Source organism: Podarcis gaigeae, assembly GCF_964106915.1.
Source record: "Podarcis gaigeae genome assembly, chromosome: 3".
Lineage (NCBI taxonomy): Eukaryota > Metazoa > Chordata > Lepidosauria > Squamata > Lacertidae > Podarcis > Podarcis gaigeae.
Genome location: NC_139680.1, coordinates 63,203,860 through 63,223,098, shown reverse-complemented (window position 1 = coordinate 63,223,098; position 19,239 = coordinate 63,203,860). Strand labels below are relative to the sequence as shown.

The window sequence follows — 19,239 nt, the reverse complement described above, 5'->3', positions numbered from 1 at the left end:
AGCCATTCAATCCAATAATTTAAGATCTGTAAGAAAGGCTAGCAAAATAGGCATCAGGAAGACCAGCACAATAAGCTAGCACAATAGGCATCAGAAAGACCAGCACACAATACAAATGGCTGCCTGGGTCACAGAATTCTAGGGGCTCAAGACTGAAAGTTTCCAATTTCTGCCTCATGTATCATACATATTAATAGATATTATTACATATTAATAGGCACTACAGTCTAGATTTTGAACCACGCTAGCAATTATTATTATTTTATATAATACATGCTGAAACACCATTATCTGGCAGAAAGGTTACCGATTTTCAAAGAAATGTCTGAAGTTTAGAAAAGCTTTTAGTCCATTTTTCCTTATTCCCTACAAGTTAATGGAGCGAAAGTCCCCCACTCCACTCCATTCACTTGTGTGGAACAGGAAAAATGCTTCAGGAGGAACCACACACTCTTTTCTCTGCCCCCACCCTCAACGGACCAAGCATCTAAAATAAGCTCAAAGGGAGCAGTGAAATTATTCCCCCCCCCCAAGCAACAAAACAGATTAAGCCAGTCCTGCACTAATCTAGCCACGGATTACTTGGAAAGAGTTTGGTTTCCTTTGTCATTTATGCCTCAAAGGCATTTGCCATGAGCAATAGGTCCAGCACTTCAGAATTCCTTATTAACCTCAACACCAGCATCTGTCCACAACTCTTAAGATTCATCATTTGTACATGAATTCTTAATGGTTGCTAAGCCAGTGAAGACTGCATCATATACCAGATCAGTGAAGAATCCTCTGTCTTGCATTTGAAGGAAAGAGATGGCAGATTACAGCGTATATTAGCTGACTGCAACTTTTGATAGAGCCACTACACAAAATGATTAAACACAGGAGAAAGCAGTGGAACTAATTTTAAGCTGTCAGAGAAACTCACGTCATCCATGCAGTAAGTCGCCTGTCATAGTTGTTTAATGCATGTTGGCCATACAGCATATTTTCTCATCTTCTGCCCTGTGTTGTTCGACAATCACCCTACCCTAGGGAAGCATCTGGAAGCCATTCTCATCCATCTCAAGAAAAGCCTTTGACCATAATCTGTTTTACTCTGTGATTCTAAGCGTATTTACTTGGGAATTGGTTCCCCCTGAAAACAACATGATTTACCTCTGAGATAACCTGGTTAGGGGCGGCTTCAGAGTCACCTCGTCACTGCACAGTCTGAAACTGAAAAGAAAATGCTTCTCTTTTTGACAACCGAAGGTGGGATGATGGATAGTTTTTGCAACTTTTATTTGAGAATTTGTGGAGAAAGAATACAGTGTTTTGCAGCTCATTGTTGGGTAGCAACAGAGGAAGCTGCTTTTCACTGAGTCAGACTATAGGTCCATCTAGATTGATATTGTCTACACAGACTGGCAGTGGCTCTCTGCAGGATTCCCGGCAGGAATCTCTCTCAGCCTTCCCTGGAGATGCCAGACATTGAATCTGTGATGTTCTGCATGCAGAGCAGGTGCACTATCACCAAGCCAGGGTCCAATTTCTAGAGTACCTGACAAGAAAGACATGCTTCATATTGCAATACACTGTAAGGTGTAAAAAGGTAAAGGTAAAGGGACCCCTGATCATTAGGTCCAGTTGTGACCGACTCTGGGGTTCCGGCGCTCATCTCGCTTTATTGGTCGAGGGAGCCGGCGTACAGCTTCCGGGTCATGTGGCTAGCATGACTAAGCCACTTCTGGCAAACCAGAGCAGCACACGGAAACGCCATTTACCTTCCCACCGGAGCGGTACCTATTTATCTACTTGCACTTTGACGTGCTTTCAAACTGCTAGGTTGTACTTAGGCCGATTTATTTCCGTGGGTTGGGTCTAGAAGAAGTAAGTCAAACTTCAGTTCCACTAAAATAAATTAGATGAGTTAGTCATGACTAACACAAGTCCGATTGATTTTAGTGGAACTAATCATGACTCCTTTAGATTCAGCCACTCCTCTGGATCTAATCCACTGTGTTTATGGGTTTTAAAAGTCTATATTGGCTCATGGCCACACTTTATATGAGTAATTTATGGTGATTAGAATAACAGGGCAATGAACAAAGTATTATAAATTACTTTTAATTTGACCATCTGTATTTTCCTCAATGGAGTGGAGGGAAGTAATGCATTATGTCAAAGTATGAGGGTATTTTTCAATTCACTTATGGCTTTGCAGCACAGATGTATATCAACTCAGAAGTAGGTCCCACTGAGTTCTATAGGATTTATTCCCAGTTAAGAGTGCCTCTCTGTTCAATTTACTGGGCTGTTAAGTGTTAGTTCTTCAGGATTTTAGAAATATATGGTGAGATGAAATCATATCAGTGAAGTAAGTGATGGATCATTGATGTGCATGGAATGACAACGCAGGAAACTATAATTTATTAGGCCAATCCATTTTTTCTCTCCATCAAGACATGGTAACTTTTATCATGGACTTCAGGCAGTTTTAATGGACCTAAATTAGTCTTAGGTAGCATGAAGGAATCCTCATTCTTTTACTGCACTTGATAACAATAACAGTGTGGAACAGATACTATTAATTTATGTTCGCAGAGATGTTGATGAATAGTGGTAGGCCTGTGCTTACACTAGGAATTTGAAATGGCGGTTTTCCTAATCTCAGCTTTACGAGTAGAGGGGTGGTCCACCAGGCTGCCTGATGTCCATTATTAGTGTTACCATGAACCAACAGAGAACAAATTGATCTGCCTAACATGGTAAGTCCCAGTAGCTGTGTGCCCTGTCTGATTTTAGCAATGTCAGAGTCATGATTATCCATTGAAGGGGCTGTGGATGCCTGATAGTCCAGACTCCCTCTCCTGCCTTCTTCAATGTCAAGCAGCTGGCTCAAGCATTAACAAGTCTAGCCAAGTGATAGCAAAACAGCCAGATGGCAATTCTATCTATGACTGGCCTGGAGTGGATCATACAGAAACCAACGATCTTTCTGTGCTGTGTCCAGAACAACCCAGGGATAATACAGCATACCGCAGGGAAAGTCATGTAAGGTTGTAGCTCAGTGGCAGAGCACATACTTTGCATGGAAAAGGTCCCAGGTTCAGTCCCTGGTTTCTCCAGGCAGGGCTGGGGAAGACTCTTGCCTGAAACCCTGGATAGGTGCTGCCAGTCACTAGATGATGCTGAACTAGAGGGATGAATGGCATAAGGCATCTCTCTGGTTTCCTAAGGTTTAGCAGCCAAGGCTTGTCCCTTAGTCTCTATAGCCATGTGCTTATGCTGTGTGTGACTCAGACCAGTTCTTCTGTGGTAGGTGGGGGGAGCTTTTCCAGTATAGGTTTTGTTGTGGTTTATGCACCCTGAATTTCAGTTTTCTCCTTGCTATCCGTGTCGTGTGGTGCTCCTGATTTACTTTGCAGTATAGCCATGCACAATGAGTGCTTTCATATTTAAAATTAGTATGTGCCTATTAGCCTTTCCTGAACTAATTGTGTGGCATTTGCATTATAAACATATTTAAGGAAAATCCAATTTAAGCTTCACCTGTGAAAACGCCCTTAGTCCTTTGAAAATCAAGTTGCAAACACACCAGTGTGTAATCTACTTTTTCTTCCTTCCCTCTTATTTAGCAATATTTCCTGTGGAACCTTCAAGTGTACTTACTTCCTCATCCATCAAGTTAATTTCCTAGTGGTTTGTTTTTATTAATCACATCTACTCTCCAGGCAACCCACCTGCAGCTCAACTGCTTGTCTTGGAGTTTGAAAACAATTCTATCTTCATTTCAATATTTGAGTGGAATTCCCTAAGCTCGGTAATTACATTTAGGTAACAGATGGAAAGACTCTCAGATTGTGCCAGATGAACAGTGCAAACCTATTCATGCCTACTCAGTGATAAAACTCTTTGCATTAAATAGGGCTTACTCCCGGGTAACTGGAAACAGTATTGTAGCAAAATTAATTTTGACAGATGAGCTATTGACAGGGAAAAGGAAATTACTTACCATGACTCACAGATGGTACTCTGAAAACTGTTCAGGATTGGATTCCACCCACACACAGAAAGTAGCAGGACCCACCAACTTTTGACTGAGCTGAAAAGTAAGGTGCCTCTAACTTGCTCCCCAGATAATTTGGACCAGCAGAAGGGCTCCTTGGTGTTTTATCTCCTGTTCTATGTTTTTGTGATTCACATCTAATAAGTGCTATAATGTCACATTTAGATTCACATCTAAACACTGATATGAAACTTCAACCACTCCAGTCCTGGCACAATATCACCATCCCCAGCCGTTGTGCCAGAGCCATGCCTTCTGCCTTCCAGTACAACATGGACCAAGACCTATAGCTTCCTTTGTCTCTCCAACCAAGGTGACACTTGGAACTGTACCGTGTCTATAGTGACCCTCAGACGCTCTGCACTTTGCATGGGAACCAAAGCACTTTTAGCAGTCTTCACTACAAACTTGTGTGCCCTGAGGCACTCCTGTGTCATTGGAAAACCCCAGAGGCTCTGTTCTGTGGATGGTGAGTGGATCCATGTGACATCTAGGTATGAACATAGAATAATCCACCCTTTGTTTTGTCAGGTGGGCTACCAATGCCACCAGGATCTTGGTAACTGCTCTAAATGCTGAAGTGAATCTGAATGGTAGGGCTCTGTCTTGGAAGTGCAGTAGCAAAAGCACAGAAACCATTTGTCAGGTAAATGGGCACCATGAAGTTGCCCTCTGTTGTGGGTGCTATGAGCCATCTCCATGTTTGCATCAGAACATGCCTCTTCCTCTGGGACTAGGTCACTCAGCCGCTTTAGGTCAAAGATGAGCCTGAGCTCCCTGCTATTCTTGGCCAACTAAGAAAGAATTGAAGTAAATCTTTTGGTCCTGTAGAACTGCTTCTATCGCCCTGATTTCTAGCACCTGTTTAATGTTTACCACCATCATATAATGCTTTGACATCACAACTGCCCTGATCTTGTCCCAATGTTGTTGTGGCATCTGAGGTTGTGTGATCCCATGTGTTCCAGAGGTAGGACAGTCAATCCCCCACATCTGGCAGTTTTGGACTTTTTAGTTTCCTCGTGGAAGGAAGATGAGGAGCTTGAAGAGGACTGGTGGGTTCTGGTGGCTAAAGCCTTGGACTTAAACCACCTCCATTTGCTAGAGCCCTGTAACTGGCACTTGAATTTCTGTGAGGTCAGAAGGGGAGGGTGTGACTTATGACAGACACTGAGAAATGGAGGATAGGATTGAGTTGTATTCATTGTAGCATGAAGTACCTCCTTGTGAAAGTGGAGCAACTTCTATTTGCACAACAGGACTTTCCCCATTCTCCTCCCTTCTGTGCCCCCAAAATCTGTTTTGGCCTCCCCCCCAACCCACTGGTGCAGAATTGGGGGTGGCATGGAAGTCCCACTGCACAAGAAAAAGTCATTCCACTCACACAAGTAATTTGCTGAATACCGCCCAATGAGTTTTCAAATAAAAACTTTCGCACAATGTGTACATTGACTTACAAAGGTCACCCAGCCCTCTTTTTTTACTTTACTATCCTTGCACCAGATCTTTATCTTGATGAATAGTATGTAGAAGTTTCCCTCCCACAGGGCTGTCACTTGCCACTTCAGCCAGAGTCTGGGACTCAGAGGCAAAGGATTGCAACAGCAGATTCTTGAACGTCTGCCATGCTTCTGAACCACAGCTCCAGACCTGCCCGCCCACGTCTGGCAGGGGCATTCTGTTCCCAAAAGCTGTGCTAGCTGGTTACTAGGAATTGTACCACAAGAAATATGGAGGGCAGCATGTTAACAGAGGCTGAGCTTTAGTCTGTGGTTTATTTCCAAGAGACAGTAAAATTAATGCCTGTATGAGCCACAGGAAGTATATAACCTTCCATTTTGAATTTTCAACTTGGAATTTGTCAAATATTCAATGTGATAATGATTAATTATAGAAATGGTAAATCAAGATTGCCTACCAATATCAAACAGCAATCTGTGCTCCAGCTGTTCCAGATGAGCCATTCTGGTCAGTCATGTTAGTGATGAAATGACAGGTATCAGCTCAACTATTTGCAAGCGTACACAGACTGTACACTCACTGAATGTTACATGTGAACAACTGTGCAAGTATATAGCTGAATTATTTGTGTGCACTGTTTGTGTGCACAGAATGAACAGTTGTTGAATATAACATGTGAGCATACATAATGAATTGCCATGAGATGCAGACATATGGAAGTGCTGTGTGAAGATGTCATACACAAGTAAACGTTGCAGTGACTGGTGATATCTCTGTGGCTCCCAAAAGTACTTTTGGGATCACAGAAATATATGCAGAGATTCTCATTCGACATTATGTTTTCTGAGATTGGTTTAAAGAAGGGAAAACACAGTGTTGTGTACTGAGTTGAATAGGATCCAAAATGCAGCAGTCTGATTGGTCCTAGAACAATAGGATTCAGAATGCAGCAGCCTGATTGGTCCTAGAACAATTGGCTGCAGAATGCAGCAATCTGATTGGTCCACAGGAGCCACCCAATCCAGCTCCAAGTGGAAGTGAATCCACAACCTGATTGGCCTATAGGAGAATCCTGGAATTAGCCATTGTGTAAATAATGTATATAAAGCAGACATTCTGGGGGAACTTCCATTCCTCCTCACCACTATAAGCTGAATAAAGAGCATGAAATCCACTCTCGACTCTTGAGTATATTTCACACAGCTTGGTATTTAGTGGGTTAACCTGAAAGCCTGGAACTTTCTGAAACTGCAATCCAACCCATACACACTGTATTAAATCCCATTGAACTCAGTAGGACTTGTTTCTGAGTAAACAGGTGTAAGAGTTGCATTATCAGTTATCTTGGAAAGTTTTATTAGCTTAAATAATTTGAAAACATCGCTATGTGAAATGTTCTAAAATACCAGTATAGCAGGGGTGTCTAAACTTGAAAGGCCAGTGGTCACATTTGCAATTTTAAAGAAGTGCCGTGGGCGCCAGTCACTAAATGTCTGCCATTGGGTGTTTGGAATCACATAAAATGGCTACTGCATCTGTTTTAAAACTGTTGTCCCCGTATTTTCTTGACTTTGGGTTGATTGGTTTCTGAATCAGGAACATCCTAGAAACTAGAAAACTCATATATATATATTTATATATATATATATATATATATATATATATGCAGGTTTTGGTGTCCTCGGGTGTCTTCCCGTGTAAAAGTTGGGGTGTCTAGGCGACGTTTCGACGAGGTCTCACTCGTCATCGCCTAGACACCCCAACTTTTACACGGGAAGACACCCGAGGACACCAAAACCTGCATTCCTGTACCCGTGAAAATCTACGAAAGCATATATATATATATATATATATATATATATATAGAGTATATACCCTATAACCCCATTTCCCCTTATTTTATTCCACTTCACCTGGATGAAATAGTTTTTTCTCAAAACAAACCAAAGCTAAGGACTGCTGTGATGTCAGCAAATGTTCAGTCATTATCTGAAGGTGAATTCCCAGTCAACAAAACAATGGAAGGCTTCCGCTGTGTTCATTCCACTGGTCTTCGCAGTCACGCATATTATGTGTGTCTTCACTAGCAAAGGACTCAGTAATGCAATAGACTTCATAATTTGGATAAAATATTCAAGCCATTGCCTTCACATTAACCCCTATTCCTAGAAACGCCCTGTTGCCGTCATGCTGGCTTTTGCAGCATCGATCAAGAATAAAAATGAGTTGACTTTCCCGAATAGGTTACTACGACATCCAGCGGCCATTCAGATTAACTGCACAGGCAAAACTTCCAATTATTTTTAAACCAATCTCTACACAGTAATTTCAGGAATTTATTTAAGAGCACCGACTACAAGCAGAATAAACAAGCAAAAGTTATTTTCCTACGGGAGGGATTCGACACAGTCACCTCTCTTTCCTCGGATTGTCGGTGATCACGGTGGATTTCGACTCTAGGTTCAGAATAGGGGGAACCAGAAAAAAAGGTCGTAATTTAGATTATTGAGCTCGGCGCTCAAGTCTGTCGGAAAGTTGCGGCACCTCGTTTGTCAGTCTCTGCTCTCTGATATTTTATTGCTTTATTATTTTTATTATTCTGTTGGGAGCCGCCCAGAGTGGCTGGGGAAACCCAGCCAGATGGGCGGGATATAAATAAATTATAATTACTACACTTACCTAGGGAGAGAAGGGATTCTGCGCGTGCTCAGAGGCACGCCTTCGCATTATTACTTCGCATGACCCGAGGCTGAACCCCGACAAGAGAGATGAACTTGTGTTTATTTAATGAGCACACACTCTCATTCTTTCTACAGGGCTTGAGGAAGCGCTGCTTTGGAAAAAGCGATTCCCCACGGACCTTCACAGGGGATTTTAACTTCTGCTCTCCATACCGAGAACCACGGAAACAAAGGGGGGAACCACTGCGGTGAATGCGAAACGAAAGCATTTGCCTCATTCGTTTAAAAGGCAGGCAGGGAGGACTAACATTGGCTGCGCCGTGAGCAAGGCCCGCCCCACATTCGGCGCGGCGAATTGCGACCATAGAGAGCGAACGTTTACGATGCAAGAGCGACGTTACCTAGCTACCGCAATAACGCCAAGGTTGATCCGGAAAAGGAAGTGCGTGTCTGGTCCCTCCTTTTCCTCCGACCTCCATTTTGTGAGGTGCTTTTCGGCGGCCTGGCAGAGGCGGCCAGTTCGGCCGAGCTGATACGGTTTCGTCCTCTTGCATCGCTTTTGCCGGCTTTGAGACACCGCCGCCGCCTCGGTTGCCGCCTTCCTCCTGTACCTCCTCGTCGCCGCCATGACGGACCGCTACACGATCCATAGCCAGTTGGAGCACCTGCAGTCCAAGTACATCGGGACGGGCCACGCGGACACCACCAAGTGGGAGTGGCTGGTGAACCAGCACCGGGACTCGTACTGCTCCTACATGGGCCACTTCGACTTGCTCAACTACTTCGCCATCGCCGAGAACGAGAGCAAAGCCCGCGTCCGCTTCAACCTCATGGAGAAGATGCTGCAGCCGTGCGGGCCGCCCGTCGACAAGCCCGACGAAGCCTGAGCCGCCTGGCGCCCCGCGGGAGAGAAGGGGCGGGAAAGGGCAGCCGGGGCGAGAGAAATTTGGGAAGCGCCGCGACGAGGAGGGCCGACGGGACGCGGCTTCTTCCTTCGCCTGAGGCCGCCTTCTCTGGAACAAATCCTGCCCCCCTCCCCCTTGTTGCGCTCCCGGGGCCAACTTCCTTTCGAGTCCCAGGCGCCTTCGGAGAGCGCGGCTGTGAACTTCCCCCAATTCTGCCGCGAACTGTGAAAAGCCCGTCCATCGCGAGAGACTGAGGCAGGTGGTTCTCCTTGCTCGGAGGCGGCGTGAATTTCTTGGAAGAGGCCTGAAAGCGACGCGTCCCCTCCCCCGCCTCACTCTAGATTTTGTAACTTTTTTTGGAGGAATTTAGGCAACTCTCTAATAAATTCCACACTCCGCCTTCTAATCTGTTTTGTGGTGATTCGTTAATTTATACAGGAGACGTCGGTCAGGCTGTATTTTTGAGCAAGTCCCGTTGAACCCAGTGAGGCCCATTCAAGTCAATGGGACTTGCTTGTGAGTAGACCTGCATGGGATTCATCTGTAATGGACTGCACAGGGCAAACTAAATACCTGCATTTCAAAATGTTATATGTTAAGTGCGAAATTGCTCTCAAATATTTGGGGACATGTACAGAAGCAATGGCCCCCCATACTTTTAGTTGAGGGTTGCTGTTACTCTGCTTCATGCAGTCCTCTTTTAATTACCATTAAAATGACTGGAGGCTGCACAACATATGTATTACATATTTTCCACATCCATCACATAAGGTCACCTAGGTTTGATTAGTCTGTTGATTATTTTTCTTTCATTAGTAGCACAACCCAGTGATTACATGTAGCTAACCAATATAATGAGGGGGGAAATACTTAAATAAAATGGAGGGGGATGTAATGGTGAACAAATAGGAAACACTTGGCTTGAACTTAAAATTACAGCATGTGTGTGTGCATATCACTCCATCGTCCATAAGCATTTGCTGCTATTGTGTATATGCCAGCTGCAAATATTGAGTCAACTCCCAGGAATTTGATCATGTTTCTTTTATTATTGCATAGTTCGTAAAGCATAGTTCGTAAAGTCATACAGGTTTCATGAGACACAGGATACATGTTTATCGGTGGACTAGTTTGCTGGACTTCTGGGCTGTAAAAAGTAAGTGCTCTTATTCAGAGGCAAGGGGGAACATGCCACCCTTATTTTTTGCCCTGTACTGGAACCCTAAAAGCAGTAAAACATTAATTTAGGAGGGCTGTGAAATAAAGCAGATCATATACAATGGTATAAGTTTCTCTTTTCTCTGAAGGTGGACTCTGTTAAGACTGTTTCAAGGTACAGATCAAGACCACTTTGAAATAGTTCAGCTAGAAAACCTTGAGAAACTGATCTATTTTTATACCCCTGATACAGATGCTGGTATAGCAATACATGGTTATTTTGTATGATTTTGTTTACTAAAATGGATATTGTAGGCCATATGCTGAAGAAATGAGAGTTACATAAATGGATACAAATAGCAAAATGTCATGTTTACATTAAGGTATCTGGCACTTGCAGTAAGTTTTGTATTTCCACATTTTACAAGCTTATTTATTCTATATAAAAAGTTCTTTGGAATTGTCATTTTTCCTTGACTGGTCTGTTTCTCAACTGTTTTTCATGGCTTTTAAGAGAATTAAGATTGGATCACTCATGTAAAAACCCAGGGATGTAGTTACTTTGTTTCTTACCCAGGCTCCTTCCCAGAGGGAATTCCAGGTGCTTTTTTCTGCAGCGTTCCACCAGAGGTTTCTGCAGCACGCCCTTAAAAATAACAAATCAATTATACCTCTTTAAAATCCTTTGCAAAAATACATTCTGGGCATAGTCCAGAAAAAGTCAAGCACTGATTTCATTTGTAGAATTACAGTGCATTCCTTTACATCAGGGGTGGCCAACTCCCAAGAGACTACAATCTACTTTCAGAATTAAAATCTGGCAGTGATCTACCCCCGTTTTTTGGGAGGGAGGGTTAGGGACTTTTTTGCAGCTCTTCTGAGGGAGGAACAGAAGCAGCCACTAACCTTACGGCTGGTTTCTAAATTCTGGCTTCCCTTCTGTAACAATAGAGGCCTATGCGGGGAGCGGGGCCCAGGGCCAGAAGGGGGCCAGCGATCTACCAAAACCTCACAGGGATCGACCAGTAGATCGTGATTGATGTGTTGGACATCCCTGCTATACATGTTTGCTCAGAAGTAAGTTCCACTGAGTTCAGTGGGGCTTGCTTCCAGGTGAGTATAGGATTGAAGCTTTAAGCATTAAACTTTCATTGCATTTTGAAAGTGCATGACTGTTATTATTTCCAGTCTTAAGATCACAATGCTAAGGTTTGCTTGGTCTAAGTTTGTGGGCTTTTCCATAACTCAGTTTTAAAATACAAACCAAAGGCAAGAGTATATAGCAGAATAATTTTGAATATTGATTTCACTTCAAACCAAATGCTATATCCCTTCCACTGTTTCTAGAATTATTTCTATCCTACTTAGCCCTTTGAGCCCCAAAATAGGCTCCCTAGATAGTTTACATAAAAAATCCAAAAAGCAAATTATATTGCATATCAATTAATAAATTATTAGTTCAAAAGTAGTCTATAAAGCCATCGTAAACTACAGAAAACTCACCTACTAAGCCCTATGATACTGTTAGAGTAGTTCTAACGGTTACAAAATTGGCTTAACCAGAACAGTAAAGGCATCCATGCAATATGCAACAGCAGCAAAAATGAATCTCTTCTACAGGGTGGTTTTCACAATAGGGCATACTAGCTAATGAATGTGAAATGCAATGAAATGGTTTAACATTAAAGTTTGGGAGGTGCAGTTGAAAGGAATAATTTCTGTGACCCTCAAATATTTTGGAGCATTAATTCAACGTTATTTTTGCTACTTACCTATTACTACTTGGCTTGGATCAGTGCCTTCCTGTGTCTTGTTCTGAAGCAGTGTTCCCACAGCACTTGTTAGGGTTGGTTCTTTTTTGGGAGTTGCTTGTTTGCCCTGGAAAATACGCAGTAAATATATAAAGAACGTTTTAGCATACATTCATTATGCAGTACAGTTGATTTATCACATTTGTATCCAAAAAGCTTAAGGAGCTTTGGGACTATCATATGTTTATCCTCTCAACAATCCTAGGATGTTTAGGTAAAGAGTGGCTGACTACCCAAATATTCTGCAGTGTGGGGCAGCAGAATTCAAACCAACATTTCTCTGATCCAACACTATCCACTACACCACATTAGCCCTTCACTAACTGAAGTTGTGTACAGCGGTACCTCAGGTTACATACACTTGAGGTTACATACGTTTCAGGTTACAGACTCCGCTAATCCAGAAATAGTACCTCGGGTTAAGAACTTTGCTTCAAGGTGAGAACAGAAATAGTGCTCTGGTGGCGTGGCGGCAGCGGGAGGCCCCATTAGCTAAAGTGGTGCTTCAGGTTAAGAACAGTTTCAGGTTAAGAACGGACCTCCAGAACGAATTAAGTACTTAACCCGAGATACCACTGTATTAGCTAGAGTACTTAGATTCTCCCCAAAACCTCTCATAATTTCCAACAAGTCAAACTGGAGGAGAAAAAAACCTTAGAAAAATTGCTTTATGGCAGGTAAAGGACCCCTGGACAGTTAAGTCCAGTCAAAGGTGATGGGTGTGACGCTCATCTCGCTTCAGGCCAAGGGAGCTGATGTTTGTCCAGACAACTTTCCAGGTCATTTGGCCACCATGACTAAACCACTTCTGGTGCAACATAACAGTGATGGAAGCCAGAGCGCACAGAAACGCCGTTTACTTTCCTGCCGCAGCGGTACCTATTCATCTACTTGCACTGGTATGTTTTCAAACTTGTAGGTTGGCAAAAGTTGGAACACAGCAATGGGAGCTCACTGTTGTGGGGATTTGAACCACTGACCTTCCATTTGGCAAGCCCGAGAGGCTCAGGGTTTAGACCAAAGTGCCACCCACGTCCCCTATAGCAACCCTACAGGGACTAAAAAAATTATGTATTTTTTAAAAAGGTGAAAACCTTCCAGTCTGTTGGTTAAAATATTTCTGCACATTTTCCTATGAGTTTTTTTTTGTTTGCAAATTCTGGTTTGACTGGTTTATTCATCCATCAGTCTTTTCTATAGCTCAAAAAAATGTGACATTTGGAAACATTTGGCATTCAGCTTTTAATGGGAGAAGAGTACTCTAGAACCTTTAGAGTGAAGTGGCAAAATTAGAAGAAAATAAATAATGTTGCAATGAACAAGTATTCATTGACCATAATATAATATATGCTTAGGCATGGACCATGACTCATTACTGCCTACACTGATTGGCAGAGGCTTTCTAGGGTTTCAGGGAGGTGATATTCCCAGTTCCAGATGTACATGCCAGGGAATGAATGTGGGACCTTCTGCATGCAAAGCAGGTGCTCCAGTACTGAACCGCAACCCTTCTCCAGAATTCATGGGAAAGTGAAAGAATTAACGGAGATACATTTGGCAGCGCTCCTCCTTGTTTTTATTATTCTATATAGCCCCTGGAAGAAGGAGGGGACAAAAATGTGACTAATGGCTTGAATAAAATAAAATTACTTACAGGGGGTGCTTTGGATCCTTTCTGACCTGGAGCAAATGCACGCCTGGCTGCTTGTTCTTTACAGAAATTGATGTGCCTTTCTGCTGCAGCCTCATTAAACCTCATGCAGTAAGGACACTGAATATAATCTGAATATAACAAAGGAACGAGAGCTATAAAAGCAATTTATATAGTACCTGGGAGACAACATCACTGTTATAAAATATATATAAAAAAACAAAAAAAATTCCTTCCAGTAGCACCTTAAAGACCAACTAAGTTAGTTCTTGGTATGAGCTTTCGTGTGCATGCACACTTCTTCAGATACACTGAAACAGAAGTTACCAGACCCTTCTATATAGTGAGAAGGTGGGGAGGGGTATTTGTGTCCGACATCAGGAATCACAAGACAGAAACCAGTAGGAGAACACTTCAATCTCCCAGGACATTCTATACAAGATCTCAAAGTAGCTGTTTTACTACAAAGGAATTTCAGAAATAGACTGGAAAGAGAAGCTGCTGAATTGCAACTTATCACCAAACTTAAAACCATGGAGAGACCTGGTCTGAACAAAGACATTGGATTCTTATCTCATTATACATGACAAAGCCATTTTTCACCTTCTCACCCCTTGCTTTTTCCTGTAAGACCTATTGCAGTCGTTAAGAGTCGTCAACAGGCTCATCACAGCTATCTGCCAATCAGCCATTCCCACCACCCTTCTGAGTAATACCCCTCCCCACCTTCTCACTATATAGAAGGGTCTGGTAACTTCTGTTTCAGTGTATCTGAAGAAGTGTGCATGCACACGAAAGCTCATACCAAGAACTAACTTAATTGGTCTTTAAGGTGCTACTGGAAGGAATTTTTTTTGTTTTGACTATGGCAGACCAACACGGCTACTTATCTGTAACGTAAAATATATAAATAATGTGAATATGCCACAATGAGCCAGTTTCCCTTTGTCATCTGAATCCAGGTTCATGGCTTAACTCTCCTGGACAAACCATGAGTTATAAACCACAGGACAGCTTGGTTACAGCTTGTGGTTATGCTGGAGAAAGCTAAAATAAGCCCAGGCTGGGACAACATGCTGAGCCAAACTATGGTTTAGCTCAGCATTGCACAGTAGCAAAACAACTCGGGGGCGGGGGGCGGGGAGCAAAGCAGACACAATCTCTCCAGTAGCCTGCACATTCATGCTAAGTCATGCTTTGAATTAGAATGATGTGTGAATCAGGCTTATGATTGTTATCTTGCAGATGAAGAAATTTGGTTGAGAGAGACTTCCCACTGAAACAGTAGCCGAGTTGAAAATTATTCTCTTGAGTGGAAGTCCAGTACTATCCACTAGCTCTGTTTTAGTTAATTGTTCAAATGACTCTCTGAGTTAGACCCAGACTGCCCTTGGGCAGAATTGTATCCACGGGATGTTCCCACATGTGAAGGAAGTGAATATTTCTTCCTCTCTGCAGGAGATTTCTCTGAATCTTTGGACCCTCTGTGAGCCTGGACCCAACCCTCTATTTTTAAACAAGGATGAACAGCTTCAATGCAAGTAAATAACCTGGATTAATGGTTGGAGGCGGTGGCGGAGGCAGAGGGCGGCCTTCTTTCATAGCTATAGTGGCAAGTTTGGCTGATCGGATTGCATTAATGAAGTCCTCATGTTGTTGTCTCCAATGAGATTTTCTCTCTGGTTGGCTCTGAAAAGGAAATACTTGAATCACATTTTTCAGTCTGAGGGTGCATTAATAGATACATAGTCCTAAACTGTTTTTGAAAAGAGAATTTCAAGAGATGTTAAATGCGTTATAATGATGAAACAATAACAAGCAATAATAAAGTTTAATTATCTATTAAACACAGGTAATACAGTTCCTTGGTTTTCTTGTGCCAGGTGCAGAAGATGGGAGATAACTATGACAGTGTCACCTCTAACAAATGAGTGGGTAGGAAGGATGGGTTTTGGGGTAGGAGCGTGGTGGATTTAGGTGGCAGCCAAAGCCTGGGCTTGGTGGAAGATTTGAAGAGGGAGGGTATGGCAGCCTGTGTATAGATGGAAAGAGATTAGAGAGCCTGGTGGGTAAGGGCAAGTAGATGAATTTCTTAATCTTGAGTTGAAGAATCATGGAATCACAATGCTCACCTCTTCTTTGAGGGAAGCATAATGTATTCTTAGGATCTTTATTTCTGAACCAGGAAATAGCAATTAAACTAGATGTTAATATGAGCTCCAAATGGATGGTTCCAAAAGCACAGTTTCATAGTGAATGAAGAAGTCTTGGAGGGCTTGTAAAGAGGAAGAAGAAGAAATATGCACTTACTTCCTAGTAGGCAATGTAAGGGAAGCAGAGTCAGAGGGTTAATCTATGACTCAGTGCTACAGTAACTTTTACAGGACATTTCAACCCTATGTATTAGCACAGTCCTTATGTCTGGCAAATAAGTCACCCCAACTCTTGTGAAACATCCCTGAACTGAGATATTTGAGTCAAGTTGCATGCCTAATTCAAAAATACCTTCGGGGGTGGCTTCCTCTTTACTGTTGGAATGTCAGTTCCCTGCAGTCGCTGTTTCAAGGAATTAAATGGCTTGCGCTTTTTGTTGAAGACTTTTCTGCATATTGGTTCATGTCGTGCCTAAGATGGAGAGAGACAGAGAAAGGTCTGCCAAGTAAGGGTTGATCAAAATAATGTTATACTGAGCTCTAAATGTAGGGTTCCAAAAATGAAAGGCATGATTAAGTCAAGCCTTGGTGTAGTGTGCCCAAGCTTTTGGGAGTCAGCAAAGGAGATGATGCCTAACTTGTATGTATATCTAATTACCTGTGTCTGAAATCTATCCTGGACATGGAATAAATGTGGGTACCTAATTTGACTAATCTGGGATACTTCTCATTTTCTCAAGTTAAATATTAGTAAGGTAGGTGTGCATGTTTTCCCTAGCAGAGGTGTAATTATTTGGCTGTAGTGCCAACCAAGTCAAGTGGCTTGTTCACCTTTGATTGGCTCAGGCTGTTGCACCTGTAAGGATATAATCTTGTAAACAGGGATTTTAAAAACTTTTTTTTTTAGAAAAAGCAGCATCGGTTTTTCATGTTTGGTTTTTATGCTGGGTCCAATGTAATGCCTTTGTAAAGGCTGCGTGGCTTGGCAAAAGTCTAGTTTGAGGATAATGTATAAACCACCCTGGACACTTTAAAATGGCCTGAACAAGGGACTTTTAAAACTTGTAACTCTGAATTCCCCTTGCTAATTGCATGTTAGCTAAGCGGTGAAGGAAGGCATATGAACACCTAAGTACCCAGGAGGCCCAGGTTCAAATCCCTACTCAGTCATGAAGTTCACGGTGTCTCCTCAGTCTAACCTACTTCAGAAGGTGGTTGTGAGGACAGAATGGAGTGGGGAGACCCAGGAAAGATGATACATAAATGTAAATTTAAAAATAAGTAAATGGGGGAGGGGACCCAGCTCTTGTGTTTACTGATATTCATGTGGTGGCAGCTGCTAAGAGTGGCAATTAAAGGTAGTTTAAATGTGAAGTGAAAATGTAGCATGGTCATCCAATATTCAAAAGGATTCCTGAGTACATGAACTTGAATTGGTCCGAACTGCCCAGAGCTAAGGGACTGAGAAACACATTAACATATGTAAAAATGTTGTGAAGGAAACATTGGGAATTGTTTCTAAGATACGTGAGGTATGCGGAGAGCTTCCATTTATTACTGATTTTTCTTCTCTTTGCATTGAATAAAAGGCGGGGATGAGGGATGTTTACTGTAAACACTAACAAGTACTTCCAAGTACTTGCCTGTTGCTATTTCTGCTTTGAATTCCTTAAAAGCTGCAGTCTATGAAAGCTTCTGCTGTAAGGTTAACTTCAGTTGTGAACCAGCCTACTGAATTCATTCATTAACAGAGTCATTTCCATTCTTGCTTGGTCAATTATCTTACGGTTGCTTTTATGTCACTAAATATATTCAGTGGTTAATTGTCTTGTTTTTACCAGTGCATCCTGTGTAAAATGTCTTCCACAGATTTCACAAGAAAGCAAATTCTGGCTGCTAGCATCTGTGTGAAATGGAAGAATACAAGTTATTACTTACTTATCCAGGGTTTTCTAACATCCAAGAAATCCACACAATCTCATTTTTTCTCTTCCAATTGTGCTTCCCCTCTTCTCGTGATATTAATCCAACTAATATTGTTTTTAATGTATATGCTGCTACATGCCAATAAATAGCCCTTTATTAAGTTAGAAAAAGAATTAGACAGAAAGTCTGCATATGAAAAAGGTGCTTCCAGAAGGATGTTACAAGGTTAATACTTTGAGTGATGTATTACTTATCATACTCACTGCATGAATGAGGGTAGCTTCCATGACTGTGGTCTGTTCAACATGTTTGACATATTTCTATGAATAGCTTCTGCAAATATCAGCCAGTACGGACAAACATTTACTTAAATGTAATGAAGAGCAGAGAGCCTGTGCAAAACCATTCACTGATAAAAGTTACTTACAGCTCAAAGTAAAGATTGAGGATATTACATACCTACAGCTCCTGCTTTATTCCCAGGAATCACACTCATCTCATAGTGCAGTGATATCAAATTCTGCCTTTAATACTTTTCAGGGAGACAGGTGCACCAGGTAGTTTACTCTTGCTTATCTAGCTCCTTTACTTGTAAAAGCCCAAGTTAAATGTCATTGGCTGACAGTTAAAACAATTATGACACATGCAACCCCTCCATCATGCAATGCTGCACATGAAAAAAGAAGTTAAGCTACTCTGAATACATTTGTTTCCTCTACAAGACAGTTATCAGTGAGTGTTAGTAATGGGACACCTTGACTTAATAGATGTTCAATAAGGCAGTTGCTTCTTCAGCTACAGAAACTTCTAAAGTAGTTAAAACTAATAGAGGCAAGCTTGAAGTTAGCAGTTTGATTTGCCAAGGTGAACTGTTTACCACTAACCCCGTCCCTCCTTAGGTGGACAGTGATAATGTGTTGTAGGAACCACAAGATGCTCAGGAAAGGTTCTTTGAGGGAAATGCTGGGAGGCTGGGCTAGTAATGTATAACCATGAGCACTAGATAGAATTTTCATGTTCAGAGGCAGCAGAATACAGAGGCTGGAAGAAGATCATGCTCAATGTATATGCTGCTACATGCCAATAAATAGCCCTTTATCAAGTTAGAAAAAGAATTAGACAGAAAGTCTGCATATGAAAAAGGTGCTTCCATTTCATATTCATCAGTAGTGCTGAAATATATGGGTCTGCTAGTGGAAGCTCATGCAAGGACTGCTGCTGGCGCAACATGGCTTTCCTCTCCTCCCACAAATCTGTTCGGGAGGTTCAGGAGAATCCCCAGAATAGCACGCAGGGTGAAGAGAGGGAAAATCATTTTGCCAGGCAAGCAGAAATGCCCCTGATTATCTCCTTAGTGCTATGTTGAATTCATTTGACTCATGGCCTGATACTTTAACATGAGGTTCTTAAGATAACACCCTGCCTCTCCAATCGCAGGAGTTAATTCC

General features: G+C 42.2%; 2 protein-coding genes across 2 annotated transcripts; one reads left to right on the top strand and one right to left on the bottom strand.

Moving 5' to 3' along the window:
• Positions 1-8,451: 8,451 nt before the first annotated feature.
• Positions 8,452-10,716, top strand: SF3B5 (splicing factor 3b subunit 5). Its single transcript, XM_083729578.1, has one exon. It carries the CDS (start codon positions 8,814-8,816, stop codon positions 9,072-9,074), a length of 261 nt encoding a protein of 86 aa, XP_083585704.1. The 5' UTR covers positions 8,452-8,813; the 3' UTR covers positions 9,075-10,716.
• Positions 10,160-18,847, bottom strand: ZC2HC1B (zinc finger C2HC-type containing 1B). Its single transcript, XM_083729577.1, has 8 exons — positions 18,251-18,847; positions 17,704-17,768; positions 16,218-16,337; positions 15,263-15,401; positions 13,716-13,843; positions 12,023-12,128; positions 10,824-10,896; positions 10,160-10,314 (listed from the first exon to the last, which is right to left on the bottom strand). Exons 1-8 carry the CDS (start codon positions 18,285-18,287, stop codon positions 10,290-10,292), a joined length of 693 nt encoding a protein of 230 aa, XP_083585703.1. The 5' UTR covers positions 18,288-18,847; the 3' UTR covers positions 10,160-10,289.
• Positions 18,848-19,239: the final 392 nt, after the last annotated feature.

Coding starts and splice junctions, on each gene's coding strand:
- SF3B5 (XM_083729578.1), top strand. CDS start 8,814: ATGACGGACCGCTACACGATCCATAGCCAGTTGGAGCACCTGCAGTCC.
- ZC2HC1B (XM_083729577.1), bottom strand. CDS start 18,287: ATGAGTGTGATTCCTGGGAATAAAGCAGGAGCTGTAG. Junction 13,844..15,262: donor GCCTCCAACCATTAATCCAG/GTTATTTACTTG, acceptor TGTTATATTCAG/ATTATATTCAGTGTCCTTAC. Junction 10,315..10,823: donor CCCTCTGGGAAGGAGCCTGG/GTAAGAAACAAA, acceptor TACTGCTTTTAG/GGTTCCAGTACAGGGCAAAA.